Source organism: Hoplias malabaricus, chromosome 18 (assembly GCF_029633855.1).
Source record: "Hoplias malabaricus isolate fHopMal1 chromosome 18, fHopMal1.hap1, whole genome shotgun sequence".
Taxonomy (NCBI): Eukaryota; Metazoa; Chordata; class Actinopteri; order Characiformes; family Erythrinidae; genus Hoplias; species Hoplias malabaricus.
The window spans coordinates 34,169,815-34,187,829 of record NC_089817.1 but is presented as its reverse complement, the minus strand read 5'-3'; the positions used below and the strand labels follow the sequence as shown (position 1 = coordinate 34,187,829).

The 18,015-nt window shown below is 44.1% G+C and overlaps 4 protein-coding genes across 4 annotated transcripts in view; all 4 read right to left on the bottom strand.

Moving 5' to 3' along the window:
* Positions 1-9,011, bottom strand: part of LOC136674484 (protocadherin beta-16-like) — a 60,595-nt gene extending 51,584 nt beyond the window's left edge. The window contains exon 1 of the mRNA XM_066650486.1: positions 6,325-9,011. Within this exon, the coding sequence (XP_066506583.1) occupies positions 6,325-8,724 (2,400 nt within the window). The 5' untranslated portion in view covers positions 8,725-9,011. The remainder of the gene's footprint in view (positions 1-6,324) is intronic.
* LOC136675117 (protocadherin gamma-A11-like) lies at positions 2,166-4,645 on the bottom strand. The gene has a single exon (XM_066651541.1). It carries the CDS (start codon positions 4,572-4,574, stop codon positions 2,166-2,168), a length of 2,409 nt encoding a protein of 802 aa, XP_066507638.1. The 5' UTR covers positions 4,575-4,645.
* A 1,231-nt stretch (positions 9,012-10,242) lies between the features above and the next one.
* LOC136674483 (protocadherin gamma-A11-like) lies at positions 10,243-12,828 on the bottom strand. Its single transcript, XM_066650485.1, has one exon. It carries the CDS (start codon positions 12,658-12,660, stop codon positions 10,243-10,245), a length of 2,418 nt encoding a protein of 805 aa, XP_066506582.1. The 5' UTR covers positions 12,661-12,828.
* Positions 12,829-14,406: 1,578 nt separating this feature from the next.
* Positions 14,407-16,871, bottom strand: LOC136674480 (protocadherin beta-16-like). Its single transcript, XM_066650484.1, has one exon. The coding sequence runs from the start codon at positions 16,825-16,827 to the stop codon at positions 14,407-14,409; it is 2,421 nt and encodes an 806-aa protein (XP_066506581.1). The 5' UTR covers positions 16,828-16,871.
* Between the last annotated feature and the right edge of the window lie 1,144 nt (positions 16,872-18,015).

Sequence of the window (18,015 nt, the reverse complement as noted above, 5' to 3'; positions counted from 1 at the left end):
ATGGAGAAACTGATGTCTCCGTCAGACCCCTGCGCTGAGACGACAATGGATGCCACGGCAAACAATAAAATCCGCGCACATAATCCTGCGAACTCCATTATGCACCATCTAATATAATAGTCTACAGAGTCACAAGGGTTAATATCGCTTTGTCCTTTAAGAAAAAATGATAAAATAGCAATCCGCGGACATCAGAGCCGGCGTCTACGCTGAAACCAAAACGGTGCAATGGCGCTCGTGACATTCTCCCCTTTTATTCATATTAAACCAGGAGGCTGGCTGATGTTGTCCGCTTGGTAAGCTGGTAAATAGCGACACAGTGTGTTCCTTTTAAAAACTACACTTCAATAGAAAAGTCAAAAGAGGTCTTTATTGTATCTTCTTGATTTTTGTTTGTTTGCCTTTTTCTGTCATAAAACTTTCAACAAAGAACAAAAACAGAGGAAGAGTGTTCAATACTGTCTTCAATCAACACGCACTGAACACGCACACGCGTCTTCAATCAACACACACAGCTATTTAAAAATGAAAGTAGTAACGTGGACATTTTATATAAACATTTTCTAAAGACTGATTTACTCGCCAAAGAACTGGAGAAACCGCTGAGAGCTGTCCAAGAGAACAGTGCTGAAGCTGACAGAAAAGAACGTGAGGACTTTCACGAAGAATCACGAGAGGACACGATGTTTAGAAATTCATAGATATAAACATCACTTGCAGACATTTGTGGTTAAAAATAATACAAGATTAAACCAAAAAATCGCTAGGAGATTTCATCCAAAATGTTATTTTATTATTTATTATTTGCATATAACGAGATTTTGACATGAAAAAGCTGATTATAATATAAAATAAGCTAGAATTAAAACGCTTACAATAAATCAATAGATAAATAAATGAGTGCATGTGCTTGAAAAGTGCAATGATACCAGTGCATACACTCTCAGGGAAAAGCTATAGCACAGGTCCATTACTGATCATTAAAGCATCAGAAGGAGGAAATGCACATTTAAAATCAGAGTGGAATTAAGTCCAGTTTTGTTCCATAAAGGCACACATTATATTCTCTTCTCCAGAAAGAGAGTGGATATCTGTAAACGTTTATTACACAACTGTTAAAACCTCCTGGAGATGAAAAGAATGCATATGAAATGAATGTGGAATATGGCACAATGCCCTTCCCTCAAAGTGCTGAATATACCTTTGAAGATACTACCACAGTGAGAGTGTACCATGAACATTTCTTTGAAAGCTATCAAAACCTTATTGTAATTCATTTTTGGGAAATATGTTTAAAAACGTGGAAAACATGGAAAAAAATGAGAGAAGCCAAACACATAATAAAAAAAGCCAGGTAAAGATTCTGGAACCAAGATCCACACAGGTCCAGTGTTGTCACTAAAGGTACAAAGAGTGTAAATGTACCTTTAAAGATCCAACAGTGGTTTTAGAGGTGAACCTTTGTAAGCTTTCTTTATAGAACTGTGTAAAATAAAAGAACACAAATCCTGGGGATTCAACTGAGTGCATGAAATCAAAACAGATTTAAAATCTCCACTTACAATAGGACGCCTTATAATTATGTTCCCTAACTAAAGGTAATGAATGTGTACCATATGAGGGTCCCACCACAGTAACAATGTCTACAATCAGTTTCTGGAAACCAATATAAAATGTGCAAATATTTGTAATTGTACAATGAGCTGTGGCTTCTGCATGTAACACATCTGTGGCAGTGAAACACACACACACACACACACTAGTGCACTAGGGGCTGTGAACACACACCCAGAGCAGGGGGGAGACATCCCCGGCCCCTGGGGAGCAGTTGAGGGTTCAGTGCCTTGCTCAAGGGCCCCTCAGCCGTGGATTGATGGAAGAGGACAGTGCTGTTCCTTCACTCCCACTGCTCCCATTATTCCTGCCGGTCGAACCAACAACCTTTCAGTCCTACGTACTCCTCACTAACCATTAGGCCACAGCTGCCCAAATGAATACAACTAATGTATATGGCATTTTTCATTTGCAAAGACAGGTCAGATACACTGCCAACACAATGACTCTAAAAGACGAACTGAAGGGTTGATATAACTTTAACAACTTTAGAATAAGAAAATGAATGAAGAGTCAAACAATCTTTACACAGGCCACAGCACAGACACCTTTCAGAAATGTCTTACCTCTTCACCAGCGTCAGAGAAAGTGATGATATTGGAGTCATCCGGGCTCTTCCTCAGAGTGCCCCCAGCAGGAAGAGTGCTGTCATTGTAGGATCTGATGAACTTGAAGTCACTGGTGTGGGACCCTGTGGTCAGATACGCGTCATAATTGTAAGAACTGCGGAGAGTCCCGGCTCCCTCCACCTCTGCGTAGTTGGGAGGGAGGTACGCGCTGGGAATGGCCACTGCTCCATCAAACAACAGTCTGGGCTTTCTCCTGCGACAGAACCTCACAGCCAGGATCAGGATGATGAAGGTCAGGAAGAAGGTGGACACCGACACCAGCGCGATGATCAGATAGGACGTTAGTTTGGAGCTCTTCTCTTCATAAGTCATGTCCTTCAGCTCTGGAACTTCAGCCAGGTTATCAGAAATCAGCAGATAGACAGAACACGTCGCAGAGAGAGGGGGCTGTCCGTTATCTCTCACTGAAATAACAAGGTTCTGCTTCATGCTGTCAGATTCACTGATGTCCCGCTGGACCCTGATCTCTCCGCTGTGGACACCCATGCTGAAAAGGCCCGGATCGGTGGACTTTACGATCCGATAGGACAGCCACGCGTTCTGTCCGGAGTCGGCGTCCACGGCGATCACCTTGGACACCAGAGAGCCGGACAGAGCGGCTTTAGGGACCATCTCGGTCATTAAAGACTTCCCCTCTGGAGCAGGGTATAATATCTGTGGAGAGTTATCGTTCTCGTCTGTTATGAACACACTCACGGTGGCGTTGCTGCTGAGCGGAGGAGAGCCGTTGTCTCTGGACACCACCTGGACTTTCAGGCTCCTGAACTGCTCGTAGTCAAATGACCTCACGGCGTGGATCACCCCCGTGTCTGCGTTGATGGAGAGGAAGGAGGACACCGGAACACCGTTCACCTCACTGGGCAGCAGAGAATACAGCACTGTGCCGTTCTGCCTCCAGTCTGGGTCTCTCGCAGTCACGGAGCAGATGGAGGTGCCTGCTTTGTTGTTCTCAGCTACATAAGCGCTGTAGGACTGCTCATCAAACACAGGGGGGTTGTCGTTCACGTCTGACACAGATAAATGGAAGGTCTTAGAGGAGGATAAAGGTGGGCTGCCTTCATCTACTGCAGTGATGGTGATGTTGTATTCAGAGGTGTGTTCGCGGTCCAGAGGTCCAGATGTAGAAAGTGAGAAGTAGTTCTTGATGGAAGGGGTTAATGTGAAAGGAACGTGTCCCTGAATGCTGCAGCGGATCTGTCGGTTTTTCTCAGAGTCCTTGTCTTGGACGTTAATGATGCCCACTTCAGTCCCAGGGGGCGTGTCTTCTGGAACCGGATTGCTCAGTGACTTCAGGTGTATGGTCGGTGCATTGTCATTAACGTCAATAACCTCAATAATGATTTTAGCGAAAGAAGCCAGTCCTGGACCGTCTTTAGCTTGGATTCTCAACTCATACGATGTCTGTTTTTCATAATCCACGTTACCGCTCAGGATTAAATTTCCCGTTTCAGAATCAAGCGCGAACAATTTAAGCACGTCGCCAGAGAGATGGCCAAACTGATAAGTCACGTGACCATTAGCTCCTTCATCAGCGTCTGTGGCGGTCACTGTGGCTACCGTGGTACCTACAGGAGAATCTTCGCGGAGACTCACCTTGTAAACGGGCTGATTAAAGACTGGGGAATTATCATTAGCGTCGAGTACAGTCACGTGTATCACTATAGACGCAGATTTGGGCGGATTCCCTCCATCAACAGCGGTGAGTAATAACCTCACCTCCTGCTCCTGCTCGCGATCCAGCTCTTTCTCCAACACTAACTCCCCGTACTTCTCCTGCCCTGGTTTATTATGAAAAATAAAGGAAAAGTATGGATTGTTTTGTAGTTTGTAGCTCTGTACAGCATTGACTCCTATATCTGCATCGTGGGCTTCATTCACTGCATATCGAGCTCCTTTTATAGCCGATTCACTAATCTCCAACTCAACAACATCATTTGCAAAAGCCGGAGAGTTATCATTAATATCAGTGATATCTATTTTAATGCGATGTAACTCCAGAGGGTTTTCGAGGATCAGTTCGTACTGCAACACACAATCAGTCAGGAACCCGCACAGCTCCTCTCTGTCGATTCTCTCGGCTACAGTCAGACTCCCAGTGTTCATGTCAATGTCGCAGTAACGTTTGCTACCGTCATCGACATCCAGACGCGCTTTACGCACGGACAACATCTTTGCATTTATTCCAAGATCCTTCGCCAGATTCCCAATCACGGACCCAGTCTTCCTCTCCTCCGGAACAGAATACCTCACATCTCCATTCACCGTCGACAGCAGGAGGATGGACGTCACCCCAAACAAAAAGCACCGAGCAGAAAATACAAGGTATTCCATAGTGAACTGCGCCAAAACAGGGCACCTCCACCCAGTCACCGGTAAGATCCAATAATGTGGGGTTTCAGCAACGAATTTATCAGAATATCAAATCCGCTTCAATTAAATTTGCCTCACAAAGGTTCAATGGCGCTGCCTTCTGCACCAGACTCAAACCACTCCTCTCTCTGAATAGTAAACAGTGGGTGGACAGAGCCGTTCTTCAGTTGTAGGCTGGTGAACAGCGACCCAATGCGCTGTGTTTGTAAACTGCACTCAAAATAATCAAAACATAAAGTAAGGATTTGGTTGTTCTGAGTTTTGCCCGAAAAATTAATGACAACGAGATACAAAGAAATAATACAGAAAAAAATAAAGATTTAAAAGACTTCACAAAGCCCTTGCAGTGTCTCTGTCCACTGATGTGGTGCTGAACTCAACCAATCACACTGAAACAAGTACAATGTACAGAACGCGTTCTATGAAGGTTTGCCAAATGCAGGTCAGAATAAAATGTAAGGAATCATTGGGGCAGAAACGGTGGGCGAAGGAATATCTGCCCATATTTAACACTTAAAATAAAGGTGCTACAAAAGGTTATTTGAGTGATGCCACAGAAGAAACACTTGTTCATACGTTTTAAATTGATAAAAAAAATCTCGAGATTGAGTGAAACCTTTAAAAATGTCCTTCACACTCAGACACTTCTTGAACAAACTTCTTTCTTTATGGAACCAGAAGTGGTTCTCATTTGGAATCTCTTAGAACCCAGCGGCTTTATTTTTAAGAGTGAAGTACAGTTATAACCACAGAGTTAATTAAGAACGGCCACAGTTTAGCTTTGAGACATTTCATATTTTAATAATACACAGAGCTCCGTTTTGTAAATAATTTTACAACGAATGCAATAAAATAAACACACGCGCTGTTGTTGTTTTTGTGGAAAGTTTTAAACGAAGTTTAAACGAAACACGCATTTATTGGAAATTTGTTTTGTAGCGGAAACGGTAAATTAACTGTGTTAACCGAGTTAAAATATACACATGAAAAAGCTTAAACACACTCACACAGCAGATTATATAACATTACCATTACAATTCTCGTGACAGTTTAATCACATATTTTTACCTGTTTTTAAAACAGAAAACTGAACCTGAATCAGTTCAATAATAATAATATTCATTAGACACAAATATCCGTTACAAATGAACATCTTCGTTAATCGGACGCCAAACGCACAAAGCAGCAGATTTCAATCCCGTCTGCAGCCGTGGATTCAGACTCAGAATCGAAGGAAATGTGCCATGAACAAAATCCCTGCCCGTGAAACTATTCCAGTAAATTCCAGTGCAGTTAAAAATAAATAATAAATAACAATAAATACAATAAAAACAATAAATAAAGCCAGATTTAAAAAAACGCGAAAATCATAAGGAAAGTAGAAACAAAAGAGTTCTCTGGCCGCCGACTGAATTCGAGAAAGTTACACTGGAAACAATTACACTCTACATTTACATATTTTTACATCGAAGTGCTGCATGGAATTAAATCTACATCCAGACACAACTTTTAAGAACTTAGATCTCTGGATGAAGATGATTTAATTTCACGCAACACTCACGTAAAAGTAATTACGTAACTTCCAAGTGTCTTTTTCTCCGTGCATGATTTAAAGAGCTATTGTGCCCCATGTTTGATATCAATCATTTTCAAATAACTTCATCAAAACACATTAAACCCGCAAAGACAAACTTTAATCCAATGATCTTACCTCCAGTGCTTCACCAGCGTCAGAGAAAGTGATGATGTTGGAGTCATCCGGGCTCTTCCTCAGAGTGCCCCCAGCAGGAAGAGTGCTGTCATTGTAGGATCTGATGAACTTGAAGTCACTGGTGTGGGACCCTGTGGTCAGATACGCGTCATAATTGTAAGAACTGCGGAGAGTCCCGGCTCCCTCCACCTCTGCGTAGTTGGGAGGGAGGTACGCGCTGGGAATGGCCACTGCTCCATCAAACAACAGTCTGGGCTTTCTCCTGCGACAGAACCTCACAGCCAGGATCAGGATGATGAAGGTCAGGAAGAAGGTGGACACCGACACCAGCGCGATGATCAGATAGGACGTTAGTTTGGAGCTCTTCTCTTCATAAGTCATGTCCTTCAGCTCTGGAACTTCAGCCAGGTTATCAGAAATCAGCAGATAGACAGAACACGTCGCAGAGAGAGGGGGCTGTCCGTTATCTCTCACTGAAATAACAAGGTTCTGCTTCATGCTGTCAGATTCACTGATGTCCCGCTGGACCCTGATCTCTCCGCTGTGGACACCCATGCTGAAAAGGCCCGGATCGGTGGACTTTACGATCCGATAGGACAGCCACGCGTTCTGTCCGGAGTCGGCGTCCACGGCGATCACCTTGGACACCAGAGAGCCGGACAGAGCGGCTTTAGGGACCATCTCGGTCATTAAAGACTTCCCCTCTGGAGCAGGGTATAATATCTGTGGAGAGTTATCGTTCTCGTCTGTTATGAACACACTCACGGTGGCGTTGCTGCTGAGCGGAGGAGAGCCGTTGTCTCTGGACACCACCTGGACTTTCAGGCTCCTGAACTGCTCGTAGTCAAATGACCTCACGGCGTGGATCACCCCCGTGTCTGCGTTGATGGAGAGGAAGGAGGACACCGGAACACCGTTCACCTCACTGGGCAGCAGAGAATACAGCACTGTGCCGTTCTGCCTCCAGTCTGGGTCTCTCGCAGTCACGGAGCAGATGGAGGTGCCTGCTTTGTTGTTCTCAGCTACATAAGCGCTGTAGGACTGCTCATCAAACACAGGGGGGTTGTCGTTCACGTCTGACACAGATAAATGGAAGGTCTTAGAGGAGGATAAAGGTGGGCTGCCTTCATCTACTGCAGTGATGGTGATGTTGTATTCAGAGGTGTGTTCGCGGTCCAGAGGTCCAGATGTAGAAAGTGAGAAGTAGTTCTTGATGGAAGGGGTTAATGTGAAAGGAACGTGTCCCTGAATGCTGCAGCGGATCTGTCGGTTTTTCTCAGAGTCCTTGTCTTGGACGTTAATGATGCCCACTTCAGTCCCAGGGGGCGTGTCTTCTGGAACCGGATTGCTCAGTGACTTCAGGTGTATGGTCGGTGCATTGTCATTAACGTCAATAACCTCAATAATGATTTTAGCGAAAGAAGCCAGTCCTGGACCGTCTTTAGCTTGGATTCTCAACTCATACGATGTCTGTTTTTCATAATCCACGTTACCGCTCAGGATTAAATTTCCCGTTTCAGAATCAAGCGCGAACAATTTAAGCACGTCGCCAGAGAGATGGCCAAACTGATAAGTCACGTGACCATTAGCTCCTTCATCAGCGTCTGTGGCGGTCACTGTAGCGACCGTGGTACCTACAGGAGAATCTTCGCGGAGACTCACTTTGTAAACGGGCTGATTAAAGACTGGGGAATTATCATTAGCGTCGAGTACAGTCACGTGTATCACTATAGACGCAGATTTGGGCGGATTCCCTCCATCAACAGCGGTGAGTAATAACCTCACCTCCTGCTCCTGCTCGCGGTCCAGCTCTTTCTCCAACACTAACTCTCCGTACTTCTCCTGCCCTGGTTTATTATGAAAAATAAAGGAAAAGTATGGATTGTTTTGTAGTTTGTAGCTCTGTACAGCATTGACTCCTATATCTGCATCGTGGGCTTCATTCACTGCATATCGAGCTCCTTTATCCGCTGATTCTCTAATCTCCAACTCAACAACATCATTTGCAAAAGCCGGAGAGTTATCATTAATATCAGTGATATCTATTTTAATGCGATGTAACTCCAGAGGGTTTTCGAGGATCAGTTCGTACTGCAACACACAATCAGTCAGGAACCCGCACAGCTCCTCTCTGTCGATTCTCTCGGCTACAGTCAGACTCCCAGTGTTCATGTCAATGTCGCAGTAACGTTTGCTGCCGTCATCGACATCCAGACGCGCTTTACGCACGGAAAACATCTTTGCATTTATTCCAAGATCCTTCGCCAGATTCCCAATCACGGACCCAGTCTTCCTCTCCTCCGGAACAGAATACCTCACATCTCCATTCACCGTCGACAGCAGGAGGATGGACGTCACCCCAAACAAAAAGCACCGAGCAGAAAATACAAGGTATTCCATAGTGAACTGCGCCAAAACAGGGCACCTCCACCCAGTCACCGGTAAGATCCAATAATGTGGGGTTTCAGCAACGAATTTATCAGAATATCAAATCCGCTTCAATTAAATTTGCCTCACAAAGGTTCAATGGCGCTGCCTTCTGCACCAGACTCAAACCACTCCTCTCTCTGAATAGTAAACAGTGGGTGGACAGAGCCGTTCTTCAGTTGTAGGCTGGTGAACAGCGACCCAATGCGCTGCGTTTGTAAACTGCACTCAAAATAATCAAAACATAAAGTAGGGATTTGGTTGTTCTGAGTTTTGCCCGAAAAATTAATGACAACGAGTTACAAAGAAATAATACAGAAAAAAATAAAGATTTAAAAGACTTCACAAAGCCCTTGCAGTGTCTCTGTCCACTGATGTGGTGCTGAACTCAACCAATCACACAGAAACAAGTACAAAGTACAGAACGCGTACTATGAAGGTTTGCCAAATGCAGGTCAGAATAAAATGTAAGGAATCATTGGGGCAGAAACGGTGGGCGAAGGAATATCTGCCCATATTTAACACTTAAAATAAAGGTGCTACAAAAAAAAGTTAATTAGGAACGGCCACAGTTTAGCTTTGAGACATTTTATATTTTAATAATACACAGAGCTCCGTTTTGTAAATAATTTTATAACGAATGCAATAAAATAAACACATACACTGTTGTTGTTTTTGTGGAACGTTTTAAACGAAGTTTAAACGAAACACGCATTTATTGGAAATTTGTTTTGTAGCGGAAACGGTAAATTAACTGTGTTAACCGAGTTAAAATATACACATGAAAAAGCTTAAACACACACACACACAGCAGATTATATAACATTACCACTACAATTCTCGTGACAGTTTAATCATATATTTTTTACCTGTTTTTAAAACAGAAAACTGAACCTGAATCAGTTCAATAATAATAAGATTCATTAGACACAACTATCCGTTACAAATGAACATCTTCGTTAATCGGACGCAAACGCACAAAGCAGCAGATTTCAATCCCGTCTGCAGCCGTGGATTCAGACTCAGAATCGAAGGAAATGTGCCATGAACAAAATCCCTGCCCGTGAAACTATTCCAGTAAATTCCAGTGCAGTTAAAAATAAATAATAAATAACAATAAATACAATAAAAACAATAAATAAAGCCAGTTTAAAAAAAAAACGCGAAAATCTTAAGAAAAGTAGAAACAAAAGAGTTCTCTGGCCGCCGACTGAATTCGAGAAAGTTACACTGGAAACAATTACACTCTACATTGACATATTTTTACATCGAAGTGCTGCATGGAATTAAATCTACATCCAGACACAACTTTTAAGAACTTAGATCTCTGGATGAAGATTTAATTTCACGCAACACTCACGTAAAAGTAATTACGTAACTTCCAAGTGTCTTTTTCTCCGTGCATGATTTAAAGAGCTATTGTGTCCCATGTTTGATAACAATCATTTGCAAAAAAATGTATCAAAACACATTAAACCCGCAAAGACAAATTTAATCCAATGATCTTACCTCCAGTGCTTCACCAGCGTCAGAGAAAGTGATGATGTTGGAGTCATCCGGGCTCTTCCTCAGAGTGCCCCCAGCAGGAAGAGTGCTGTCATTGTAGGATCTGATGAACTTGAAGTCACTGGTGTGGGACCCTGTGGTCAGATACGCGTCATAATTGTAAGAACTGCGGAGAGTCCCGGCTCCCTCCACCTCTGCGTAGTTGGGAGGGAGGTACGCGCTGGGAATGGCCACTGCTCCATCAAACAACAGTCTGGGCTTTCTCCTGCGACAGAACCTCACAGCCAGGATCAGGATGATGAAGGTCAGGAAGAAGGTGGACACCGACACCAGCGCGATGATCAGATAGGACGTTAGTTTGGAGCTCTTCTCTTCATAAGTCATGTCCTTCAGCTCTGGAACTTCAGCCAGGTTATCAGAAATCAGCAGATAGACAGAACACGTCGCAGAGAGAGGGGGCTGTCCGTTATCTCTCACTGAAATAACAAGGTTCTGCTTCATGCTGTCAGATTCACTGATGTCCCGCTGGACCCTGATCTCTCCGCTGTGGACACCCATGCTGAAAAGGCCCGGATCGGTGGACTTTACGATCCGATAGGACAGCCACGCGTTCTGTCCGGAGTCGGCGTCCACGGCGATCACCTTGGACACCAGAGAGCCGGACAGAGCGGCTTTAGGGACCATCTCGGTCATTAAAGACTTCCCCTCTGGAGCAGGGTATAATATCTGTGGAGAGTTATCGTTCTCGTCTGTTATGAACACACTCACGGTGGCGTTGCTGCTGAGCGGAGGAGAGCCGTTGTCTCTGGACACCACCTGGACTTTCAGGCTCCTGAACTGCTCGTAGTCAAATGACCTCACGGCGTGGATCACCCCCGTGTCTGCGTTGATGGAGAGGAAGGAGGACACCGGAACACCGTTCACCTCACTGGGCAGCAGAGAATACAGCACTGTGCCGTTCTGCCTCCAGTCTGGGTCTCTCGCAGTCACGGAGCAGATGGAGGTGCCTGCTTTGTTGTTCTCAGCTACATAAGCGCTGTAGGACTGCTCATCAAACACAGGCGGGTTGTCGTTCACGTCTGACACAGATAAATGGAAGGTCTTAGAGGAGGATAAAGGTGGGCTGCCTTCATCTACTGCAGTGATGGTGATGTTGTATTCAGAGGTGTGTTCGCGGTCCAGAGGTCCAGAAGTAGAAAGTGAGAAGTAGTTCTTGATGGAAGGGGTTAATGTGAAAGGAACGTGTCCCTGAATGCTGCAGCGGATCTGTCGGTTTTTCTCAGAGTCCTTGTCTTGGACGTTAATGATGCCCACTTCAGTCCCAGGGGGCGTGTCTTCTGGAACCGGATTGCTCAGTGACTTCAGGTGTATGGTCGGTGCATTGTCATTAACGTCAACAACCTCAATAATGATTTTAGCAAAAGAAGCCAGTCCTGGACCGTCTTTAGCTTGGATTCTCAACTCATACGATGTCTGTTTTTCATAATCCACGTTACCGCTCAGGATTAAATTTCCCGTTTCAGAATCAAGCGCAAACAATTTAAGCACGTCGCCAGAGAGATGGCCAAACTGATAAGTCACGTGACCATTAGCTCCTTCATCAGCGTCTGTGGCGGTCACTGTGGCGACCGTGGTACCTAGAGGAGAATCTTCGCGGAGACTCACCTTGTAAACGGGCTGATTAAAGACTGGGGAATTATCATTAGCGTCGAGTACCGTCACGTGTATCACTATAGACGCAGATTTGGGCGGATTCCCTCCATCAACAGCGGTGAGTAATAACCTCACCTCCTGCTCCTGCTCGCGGTCCAGCTCTTTCTCCAACACTAACTCTCCGTACTTCTCCTGCCCTGGTTTATTATGAAAAATAAAAGAAAAATATGGATTGTTTTGTAGTTTGTAGCTCTGTACAGCATTGACTCCTATATCTGCATCGTGGGCTTCATTCACTGCATATCGAGCTCCTTTATCCGCTGATTCGCTAATCTCCAATTCAACAACATCATTTGCAAAAGCCGGAGAGTTATCGTTAATATCAGTGATATCTATTTTAATGCGATGTAACTCCAGAGGGTTTTCGAGGATCAGTTCGTACTGCAACACACAATCAGTCAGGAACCCGCACAGCTCCTCTCTGTCGATTCTCTCGGCTACAGTCAGACTCCCAGTGTTCATGTCAATGTCGCAGTAACGTTTGCTGCCGTCATCGACATCCAGACGCGCTTTACGCACGGATAACGTCTTTGCATTTATTCCAAGATCCTTCGCCAGATTCCCAATCACGGACCCAGTCTTCCTCTCCTCCGGAACAGAATACCTCACATCTCCATTCACCGTCGACAGCAGGAGGATGGACGTCACCCCAAACAAAAAGCACCGAGCAGAAAATACAAGGTATTCCATAGTGAACTGCGCCAAAACAGGGCACCTCCACCCAGTCACCGGTAAGATCCAATAATGTGGGGTTTCAGCAACGAATTTATCAGAATATCAAAACCGCTTCAGTTAAATTTGCCTCACAAAGGTTCAATGGCGCTGCCTTCTGCACCAGACTCAAACCACTCCTCTCTCTGAATAGTAAACAGTGGGTGGACAGAGCCGTTCTTCAGTTGTAGGCTGGTGAACAGCGACCCAATGCGCTGTGTTTGTAAACTGCACTCAAAATAATCAAAACATAAAGTAAGGATTTGGTTGTTCTGGGTTTTGGCTGAAAAATTAATGACAACGAGATACAAAGAAATAATACAGAAAAAAATAAAGATTAAAAAGACTTCACAAAGCCCTTGCAGTGTCTCTGTCCACTGCTGTGGTGCTGAACTCAACCAATCACACAGAAACAAGTACAATGTAAAGAACGCGTTCTATGAAGGTTTGCCAAATGCACAGGTCAAAATAAAACGTAATGAATCTTTGGGGCAGAAACGGTGGGCGAAGGAATATCTGCCCATATTTAACACTTAAAATAAAGGTGCTACAAAAGGTTCTTTGAGGAATGCCACAGAAGAAACACTTGTTCATACGTTTCAAATGGATAAAAAAAATCTCGAGATTGAGTGAAACCTTTAAAAATGTCCTTCACACTCAGACACTTCTTGAACAAACTTGTTTCTTTATGGAACCAGAAGTGGTTCTCCTTTGGAATCTCTTATAGAACCCAGCGGCTTTATTTTTAAGAGTGAAGTACAGTTATAACCACAGAGTTAATTAAGAACGGCCACAGTTTAGCTCTGAGACATTTTATATTTTAGTAATACACAGAGCTCCGTTTTGTAAAGTGTTTTATAACGAATGCAAAAAAAATAAACACATGCGCTGTTGTTTTTGTGGAAAGTTTTAAACGAAGTTTAAACGAAACACGCATTTATTGGAAATTTGTTTTGTAGCGGAAACGGTAAATTAACTGTGTTAATCGAGTTAAAATATACACATGAAAAAGCTTAAACACACACACACACACACTCACACAGCAGATTATATAACATTACCATTACAATTCTCGTGACAGTTTAATCATATTTTTTACCTGTTTTTAAAACAGAAAACTGAACCTGAATCAGTTCAATAATAATAAGATTCATTAGACACAAATATCCGTTACAAATGAACATCTTCGTTAATCGGACGCCAAACGCACAAAGCAGCAGATTTCAATCCCGTCTGCAGCCGTGGATTCAGACTCAGAATCAAAGTAAATGTGCCATGAACAAAATTCCTGCCCATGAAACTATTCCAGTAAATTCCAGTGGAGTTAAAAATAAATAATAAATAACAATAAATACAATAAAAACTATAAATAAAGCCAGATTTAAAAAAAACGCGAAAATCTTAAGGAAAGTAGAAACAAAAGAGTTCTCTGGCTGCCGACTGAATTCGAGAAAGTTACACTGGAAAAAATTACACTCTAAATGTACATATTTTTACATCGAAGTTCTGCATGGAATTAAATCTACATCCAGACACAACTGTTAAGAATTTAGATCTCTGGATGACGATGATTTAATTTCATGCAACATTCACGTCAAAGTAATTACGTAACTTCCAAGTGTCTTTTTCTCCGTGCATGATTTAAAAAGCTAATGTGTCCCATGTTTGATATCAATCATTTTCAAATAACTTTATCAAAACACATTAAACCCGCAAAGACAAACTTTAATCCAATGAACTTACCTCCAGTGCTTCACCAGCGTCAGAGAAAGTGATAATGTTGGAATCATCCGGGCTCTTCCTCAGAGTGCCCCCAGCAGGAAGAGTGCTGTCATTGTAGGATCTGATGAACTTGAAGTCACTGGTGTGGGACCCTGTGGTCAGATACGCGTCATAATTGTAAGAACTGCGGAGAGTCCCGGCTCCCTCCACCTCTGCGTAGTTGGGAGGGAGGTACGCGCTGGGAATGGCCACTGCTCCATCAAACAACAGTCTGGGCTTTCTCCTGCGACAGAACCTCACAGCCAGGATCAGGATGATGAAGGTCAGGAAGAAGGTGGACACCGACACCAGCGCGATGATCAGATAGGACGTTAGTTTGGAGCTCTTCTCTTCATAAGTCATGTCCTTCAGCTCTGGAACTTCAGCCAGGTTATCAGAAATCAGCAGATAGACAGAACACGTCGCAGAGAGAGGGGGCTGTCCGTTATCTCTCACTGAAATAACAAGGTTCTGCTTCATGCTGTCAGATTCACTGATGTCCCGCTGGACCCTGATCTCTCCGCTGTGGACACCCATGCTGAAAAGGCCCGGATCGGTGGACTTTACGATCCGATAGGACAGCCACGCGTTCTGTCCGGAGTCGGCGTCCACGGCAATCACCTTGGACACCAGAGAGCCGGACAGAGCGGCTTTAGGGACCATCTCGGTCATTAAAGACTTCCCCTCTGGAGCAGGGTATAATATCTGTGGAGAGTTATCGTTCTCGTCTGTTATGAACACACTCACGGTGGCGTTGCTGCTGAGCGGAGGAGAGCCGTTGTCTCTGGACACCACCTGGACTTTCAGGCTCCTGAACTGCTCGTAGTCAAATGACCTCACGGCGTGGATCACCCCCGTGTCTGCGTTGATGGAGAGGAAGGAGGACACCGGAACACCGTTCACCTCACTGGGCAGCAGAGAATACAGCACTGTGCCGTTCTGCCTCCAGTCTGGGTCTCTCGCAGTCACGGAGCAGATGGAGGTGCCTGCTTTGTTGTTCTCAGCTACATAAGCGCTGTAGGACTGCTCATCAAACACAGGGGGGTTGTCGTTCACGTCTGACACAGATAAATGGATGACTTTTGATGAAGATAATGGCGGCATACCTTCATCAGTGGCCGTTATTGTGATGTTATACTCTGCCACTTGTTCTCGGTCCAGTTCACTGGTTGTTACAATGGAGAAATAGTTTTTAATAGAGGGGATCAATTGGAAGGGGACATTCTGCTGAATGGAACAGTGAACCTGTTTATTTTTCCCAGTGTCTTTATCCTGGACGTTAATGATGCCCACCTCTGTGCCCGGCGCTGCGTTCTCAGGAACTGGGTTCTGGACAGATTTGAGGAAGATTGCTGGAGGATTATCATTCACGTCTGACACTTCTACAATGACGCTAGCAAACGAGGCTAATCCAGCCCCATCCTTACCCTGTATGCTCAGCTCATATCGCGATTCTTTCTCAAAGTCCACCTGACCATCCAGAATAATATCCCCCGTTTTCTCGTTCAGTTTGAATAATCTGTTGAGCTCCTCTGATAAATACCCAAACTCGTAGGTGACGTCACCGTTTGCGCCTTCGTCAGCGTCTGTAGCTGTCACTGTCGCTACAACCGTGCCCAAAGCAGCGCTCTCAGGTACGTTCACTTTGTAAACACTCTGACTGAACACGGGTACGTTGTCATTAGCGTCTAGAATGGTAACGTGAATGACTGCAGTGCCAGACCTCTGTGGATTTCCGCCATCCTTGGCTGTGAGAGTCAGTGTCAGTTCCCGCTGTTGTTCACGGTCCAGCTCTTTATTCAACACTAATTCACCGTACTTTCCTCCACCTGGTTTGGCGTGAACGTCAAAACTAAAGTGCGCATTGTTTTGTAGCACGTAGCTCTGAACTCCATTTTGACCGATGTCTGCATCATGAGCGCCATTCACAGCAAAGCGAGCACCTTTCATTGCGGACTCTCTGATCTCAAATTTGATCATATCACTAGCGAATACGGGAGAGTGGTCGTTAATGTCCTGGACCTCTATCATAACGCGGTGTAGCTGTAAAGGATTTTCAAGAATGATTTCATATTTCAGTGAACACTCGGTCTTTGGGCCGCACATCTCCTCTCTGTCGATCCTCTCCGCCACCACCAGATCTCCGGAGCTTAAAATGTCACAGTAAACCTTGCCATCATCATCGGCATCCAGCCGTGCTTTGCGCGTGGACAGGGTTTTCGCGGATAGTCCGAGGTCCTTGGCGATATTTCCAATCACGTGTCCGATTTTGGTTTCCTCCGGAACGGAGTAGTTGATGTCCCCTCGGCTGCTGCGCATAAGCAAAACAAAGAAGCCCAGCAGTCGGATGACAAAAGAAAATACGAGCTGCCTTCTGTTTTCCATTTTATTCCTCAGAGGTGCTTTGGAAAAAGTCCCGTGTTCCCGCGGCCACACGAACGAGGCGCTAAAACGGAACGATCAGCGACAAACAAGAATAAATGCCACAAACGGCTGGTCTCAGTGCGGTCCGTTTACTGATTCCACCCTCTGTCCGTGTTAGTGAAACAGAGACTGGGTGGAGAATAATCTCTTCCCTGAAACGCAAGTGAACAGCGCCACTCTGCGCCTGTTTCAAAAACTGCATCAGAGAAAAATACCCTCACAACTGTAGAAGAGTTTGACCTCACTCAGTAAAGAAAGAGTCATTTTAAATAAAGTACTGTGCGTACGTTTTCGGCACCCGAACAAATAGTTTACAATCATTTTTCTGTGTAATGTGTGTTGCTTATAAAACATGACATAATGTGAGAATCAATACAAATATGTAGAAAAAAAACAGCAAAACCCTTTACTTCAATAAACGGTAAATCATTGTTTTTGTGTTTCTTACAAAATCAAAGTCCATTTACAGAATTCTTCTTGATGCTGGAACATGGCACTGGTTCATTACACTCCATCAGCAGCAGTTAGTTTAATGAAGGCGTGTTGAGAAACAGTTACTATATCAACAAAATAAATTAAAAATATGAGTTTATTCAAAGAGAGCTCAGGAACAGCTACAAGACACTAATGTACACACAACTACTGCTTCATACAGTAAAAGTGTTTGTATTTGTTTGAATTTGAGGGGTATTATGTACAGTTTTAAGAATAATTACTGCCCAGATACAATTACACAGAGCTGTATGAGGTGGCCTTTTGGGATAAACATGTTACAAAAGAATTCCCGACTTGGACACACACACACACACACACACACAGAATTAGAAAAATAAATATGTATATTACAAGATTTTCTTCCCTTTTACTTCACCAGAAACGCATTAGACCCTTTAGCAGGAGACCCTGAAAACAGATGGCCCTGATCCGACGCTGTCCACCAATGCATGGTGCTGAAATTCATTGAATGGTATTTCCCAAAGGACTAATGATATTCAACAACCAACTCAGACTACACAACACAGTCAAACTGCAAACTCCAACATTTCTGTCAAACTGGAAATAAATAACAAGAAGAGAGTGTATATTACTCAGATGAACTCAAGTAAAGATCTAATGTCCAAAACCAAATATGGCCCATCATTACAGGTG

Coding starts and splice junctions, on each gene's coding strand:
- LOC136675117 (XM_066651541.1), bottom strand. CDS start 4,574: ATGGAATACCTTGTATTTTCTGCTCGGTGCTTTTTGTTTGGGGTGACG.
- LOC136674480 (XM_066650484.1), bottom strand. CDS start 16,827: ATGGAAAACAGAAGGCAGCTCGTATTTTCTTTTGTCATCCGACTGCTG.
- LOC136674483 (XM_066650485.1), bottom strand. CDS start 12,660: ATGGAATACCTTGTATTTTCTGCTCGGTGCTTTTTGTTTGGGGTGACG.